The sequence below is a fragment of the Lynx rufus genome, unplaced genomic scaffold (assembly GCF_022079265.1).
Source record: "Lynx rufus isolate CCGP_SWC_20201006 ecotype Redwood Valley unplaced genomic scaffold, mLynRuf1.p SCAF_3, whole genome shotgun sequence".
Classification (NCBI taxonomy): Eukaryota; Metazoa; Chordata; class Mammalia; order Carnivora; family Felidae; genus Lynx; species Lynx rufus.
In genome coordinates, this window is record NW_025814845.1 from 147,598,298 (window position 1) to 147,603,658 (window position 5,361).

General features: G+C 46.6%; 1 protein-coding gene across 2 annotated transcripts; it reads right to left on the reverse strand.

Annotated features, from left to right (window-relative positions):
- Positions 1–395: 395 nt before the first annotated feature.
- On the reverse strand, positions 396–3,079 carry HMGB2 (high mobility group box 2). 2 transcript variants are annotated; one of them, XM_047091719.1, is made up of 5 exons: positions 2,976–3,079; positions 2,200–2,368; positions 1,749–1,894; positions 1,499–1,673; positions 396–942 (listed from the first exon to the last, which is right to left on the reverse strand). In XM_047091719.1, the coding sequence occupies exons 2-5, from the start codon at positions 2,347–2,349 to the stop codon at positions 781–783; spliced, it is 633 nt and encodes a 210-aa protein (XP_046947675.1). In that variant the 5' UTR covers positions 2,350–2,368; positions 2,976–3,079; the 3' UTR covers positions 396–780. The 2 variants fall into 2 exon arrangements, with proteins under 2 accessions (XP_046947675.1, XP_046947676.1); XM_047091720.1 differs by having other exon boundaries at positions 2,200–2,364; positions 2,976–3,072.
- Between the last annotated feature and the right edge of the window lie 2,282 nt (positions 3,080–5,361).

The window sequence follows — 5,361 nt, forward strand, 5'->3', positions numbered from 1 at the left end:
ATGAGGGTTTTTAAGTTTATGTTTTTAGGTATGGACTCACTATATACCAGCTCCTCTGCCTCATTTTAAAGTTTCCCTAAAGATAGTCAGCTAAAAAAAAAAAAAAAAAAACCCAAGGGACAAGTTAGCTAATAAATGAATAGCAGTGTCAAGAACAAAACTCATTTTGTAAAACCACACCAACTTCAGAAGTTCATTAAATTCCAGTTTTTAAAAAAACACTTTGTAAATCAGAATATGGGCATGTTTAACTTTCTTTTAAACCAAATATTTTACTAAATCAACTAAATCAATGTTTAAGAACTATTAGGCAGAAATACAAGAAAAAGTCAACAGTTCCAGACCATAAGTATTTTTAAAGAGAAAACAGCACATTAAGACAAAGACAACAGAAATAATATACATAATTTTATTACAAAATTTTTTTTAAAAAAACAAAACGCAAAATTCTAAAAAACCCAAATTTACTATTGATACTAATTCCTACAAGTTTGCTGTGCTACAATACACAAGTCAAGAAATTAAGAAAACCATTAAATATTTAGAAACATTCAACATCAGAAGCTTTAAAATCTAACTGTATGTAGTAGCCCCTCAAAAAGCTACAACCTGCATTCTTAAAAAAGTATTTTCTCTACAAAGAATCTTATCAGCTATACAAAAATCTGTACAGTTTTTATACTGAAGCTAATATTGAGCTGCACTTGAATTCACATTCTTAGCAAAACAATTGCCTGAGCACACACGCACACTCCACACATATCATTACAGGATAGCCATTTATTCTTCATCTTCCTCCTCTTCCTCATCATCTTCATCTTCCTCCTCCTCCTCCTCTTCCTCCTCATCCTCTGGTTCATTCTTCTTCTTTGAACCTGTAGGCCTACCAGGGCCCTTCTTTCCCGCTTCACTTTTGCCCTTGGCGCGATATGCAGCAATATCCTGAAATATTGTCAAAAAAAATAAAATCAGCATCCGGTGTCATTACTCAACTGTGAAAACCACAAAGTTATAAACAATTGAAGATTATTGACCAATAACCCTGTCTAAAAAGGTATTCAAAGTCTACCTCAGTTGAGAGCATTTGTTCCCTCTAGGCTTTAGAAGGCTAATGATTTAAAATGATGGGGTTATATATACAACATGTCAGAACTTTCACTACCAAGATCCATTTAAAACCTCACATCTCAGACACATCTACATAAAACAACATATCTGTTCCTCCGTTTCTTAAAACTAAGAGACCTAGAACTACACACGAGTCCATATACAGGAATCTACCAACGCTATCAACACCGGTTTCAGTTAAAAGAAAGGAAGTTTCAATTCGCTTATGTTAAGTGTGTTATTTTTCACTAGACCTTCTCCATAGGCAGCTGACAACCATAAATACAAGATTAACTAAACTTCCTAACTCTGTAGTTCATACCTATTTCTAAAATCCTTATTTGGAAAATATCTTACCTTAACCTTGGCTTTAAAAAGGTTAGGAACGTACCTTTTCATACTTCTCCTTTAGCTTAGCCGCCTTCTGTTCATACGGTTGTTTATCTTTGGCTGACTGTTCAGACCACATTTCACCCAATTTTTTTGCAGTATCCCCAATGGATAAACCAGGGTGTTCACTTTTGATCTTTGGGCGATGTTCAGAACAAAACAGGAAGAATGCAGACCTGAAAGGAAGCAACAGTGAATATACTGAATGGAAAATTAAAGGGGCAATCTGACTGATTTTAAAATGAACTTACGGAGGCCTTTTAGGGGCATTGGGGTCTTTCTTCTTTCCTTTCTTGTCACCTTTGGGAGGAACATAATTTTTCATCTCCCTGTCATAGCGAGCTTTGTCACTTTTTGCCATATCTTCAAATTTCGACTTTTCCTTCGCAGACATGGTCTATGGGCATGAAAGGAGCAGTCAAAGTACAGCAAAACCGTAAGCTACATACATCCCCAAAAAAGTTCGAGATCATCCTTAAGGGCCACATTTTCCTTAGTTAGCAGCCTTCTACTTTTAGCAGTCTTAGAAGCCAACAAAAACCTAAAGCCATCTGCCCAAAACTCTAAATAAAGTATCTGGGCGGGTCACCCCCCCCCTCCATAGGAAAGTTGAAGGTGACAAGTGACCTACCTGGTTAAGGTCCTAGCCAAGAAAACAACACACCTGAAAAGCCCTTAGCTCTGTCCGAATTCCGGTCTCACCTTCCATCTCTCGGAACATTTCTTGGAGAATTCGGCGAAATTGACCGAAGAGTCTGGGTGTTTCTTCTTGTGCTCTTCCCGGCAGGTCTGCACGAAGAAGGCGTACGAGGACATCTTGCCCCGCGGCTTGTTGGGGTCTCCTTTGCCCATGGTGACAGACGGCGTCTACCTAGCGGGGACAAGACGAGCGGTGGGCGGACGCCGGCGAGGCTCGGCTTCCCGCCCAAAAGCGCGCCCGCCCCCTCTCGCGAGGAAGGCGGCCGGCGCCCGGCTCCCCCGCCAGCCCGCCCCGGGCGGTCGCCTCCGCGCACACGCCCTCCTCCCGGCACCGACCGGGGCCGCCGCGGCCGGGCTCCTCGCGCGCGGGCACCGCGTCTCTCCCGAAGGCCCGAAACGCCGCCGCCCGGCCCCCGCCCGGGCCCCGGCTGAGGAAGGGAACGCCGGGGGCGCCGGCGAAACACCCTTCCTGACACAAACGTTCCTCCGGCTTCCACGTCGCCGGCCCCACTCAAAGAGTTGTCGCCTCGCGACCGACATTCAAAAACAAAAACAAAAACACAAAAAACGACTGAAACCGGGCCCGGATGAGCTTCCCGCCCTCCCGCCGGCCCCGACCGCCCGCCCTCCACAGTCCCTGGCCCTCACCGGCCCGCACCCCAGATTCCGCTCGCCGAGTAGAACCCCCGAGAGCCACAGCACCCGGCCCAGCTAGAAGGGTATGAGGAAAGGGGGAAGGGCAGGCCCACCAACACGGTGGGGCTGAAGGGGCTTCTTGCCTGGTGGTAGCTTTTCCTCAGAGTCCCGCGGAGGAGCCGGATTCAACAGAGACGCTTCCTTCCCAGGGCTCCGGCGTGAACTGGTTTATCGCTAACGCAATCCTCAGCCTCTTGTTTTGCAGAGTTCTCCGCGCCACGGTAACTTGACGAGCCGGGCCACAGACCACACCCCCACCTCTCTGATTGGTTCTGGTGATTATTCAAACCCTCGCAGGCCCCGCCCCCACGCCACAGAGGCCTCCGATTGGTCAATGTCTCGCCAGGCCCGTCCCTCTAGCCCCAGCCTAGCAGGTTCGGTGGGTCGCCCAGGTCGTTAACTCCCAGACCCGTTAGAACCGGTCAGGAGAGGAATGTACTGCTCGATCCTGATTGGCGGCGGGAAAAGGGTTTGAAAAATGGCGGGCCTGACTCTGACTGGCTGGGGCGGTAAACGGGGGGAGTGGTTGGCCTGAAAGGGAAAGCCCCGCCAGATTTAAAAATACTAAGTCAGGAAACAGGGTTGTCCTCAAGGGGTCTGCGGCGGCGGCAAGGTTTCCAGGCGCTAAGGTAACAGGAGCAGCCTGCCCTACCCCTTCTCCGACCACTGACCAGGTCCTGTCTCCTCAGCCCCAATTAGGCCCTGCAGCGTTGTCTCCTGAGCTGTAGTCGCTGGGCCGTGTGACCTCCGCAGGGTCCAAAAAATAACAAATAGAAGCTGAGGAGCGAGCCGATTGCCTAGCTCCTCCCGTTTTCGCTGAGGCTAGGGTAGAACCCGAGACCGGAGGTAGGGGGGAACCTGGGGGTGGGCGCGGGGGTCGCGGGAGGGTGGCTGTTCCCCCTCTTGTAAGGTGTTACGAAACGACTTTTGAGTGAGGCGTTTTCCGCCGGTAGTTTCCCTCGGCAGGTCCCTCCCTCCCCCCCCCTTTGTCTCGGGTGCCCCTTACCCGGAGGTAAACAAGGGCGCCCTGGGGTCCCGAAGGGGCGGAGGTGGGAGTTATCGCCCCTGGCTCCGCCCCCCTCCCTCCGGGTCTGGACACCCGGCTGGGCCCGCCTGGCTGGCCCCGGCTCAGCCTTTCGGGAGCGCTGCTCAGAGAAATCGGATTCCTGGCGTTGACCCGCCCCTTCTGCCTAGCCTAGGTGTCACCTCGGTATTCACGGTCTTGTGCCTCTTATATGAAAATGTAAAAATTGTTTAAAATCAAAGATCTGTTGAGACGCCCATAAAAGCAATGAGTGGCTCCGCACCCACCAACTGCTTATATTCGCCAGGCGCATTTTGCAGCGTTTTACACACTCTTCCAGCCCCAGGTTGAGAATCTTCGTTTCAGTCAGGGCGCACCAAAGCTACCTTACTGCTTACTAGCATCACAGGCTGCTTTCCCTAAAGTAGCAGGACTTTCACTGACATCGTAGTATGCTACTTCTGTGTCGCATTTAGTTTTGAGGTCTGTTTTTTCCTATTGGCCCACGTGTTGCACTGTTGGGTTTCAACACATTTTAAATATTCTCTTGTTTTCTCAGTAAATTCACTGGCATTTGTTAGACTGTGTCTGTTTGGTTTTATATACAGCAACCGTAGTCAATAATAACTCACAACTAGCAGCTCTTTACCTAGAGTTACTATGAAAAACTAAATTTTTAAAAATGTATTTTCCTTGGAAATGGATACTGGTTGCTAACGTTGTGAGTGTACTAATGCCACTGAATTTATAAATAAATTTTTAAAGTGTAATGTTTATTGCTCTTTGAATAATGTAGTATGATTTGTTAATTTGGATTTTTATGTGCTTTTTATAGCACAGTTCTGGCTGTGACCTTATTTGAAATAGGGTCGTTGCAGATGTAATCAGTTAAGATGAAGTATATCTTATATATGGAGGTGAACAGGCCCCTAATCCAATGAATGGTGTTCTTATAAATAGGGGAATTTGGACCCAGAGAAAAGCATAGAGGTTAGACAATGTGAAAACACACAGGGAGAAGTTAGCCATTTACAGGTAAGGAGAGAGGCCTGGAATCTTACTCAACCCTGAGAAGGAACCAACCCTGCTCACATCAATTTCCATTCTTTACTCCCTCACAGTGGAGAACAGGAAAACATTTCCATATTCAATTTACTTTTAATTTGGATGCTAAGACTTTATTCTTAGGCTGTACTTCCTGGCCACTGTAAAGTGATAAATAAAATGTAAGTGAGATCTACACAATTGTTGGTTACAGAAGCACCCTTTTCTTCTTTCTTTCTTTCTTTCTTTCTTTCTTTCTTTCTTTCTTTTTAAATAAAACCTATACACAGAATCTGGTAGCACACACACACACACAAAATCTGGTCCCAGTTCTGTAAAGATGAGTTAAATACTCAAGGTTTGGTTCACTATTACAGATTACCTGGTATACTGTTTTGACT

Bases quoted from the DNA above. Each gene is read 5' to 3' on its own strand.
- HMGB2 (XM_047091719.1), bottom strand. From the start codon at position 2,349: ATGGGCAAAGGAGACCCCAACAAGCCGCGGGGCAAGATGTCCTCGTAC. The intron at 1,674-1,748 runs GTAAGTTCATTT...GCTTCCTTTCAG, and splicing joins AATGCCCCTAAAAGGCCTCC to GTCTGCATTCTTCCTGTTTT. The intron at 943-1,498 runs GTACGTTCCTAA...ACAATATTTCAG, and splicing joins TAAAGGAGAAGTATGAAAAG to GATATTGCTGCATATCGCGC.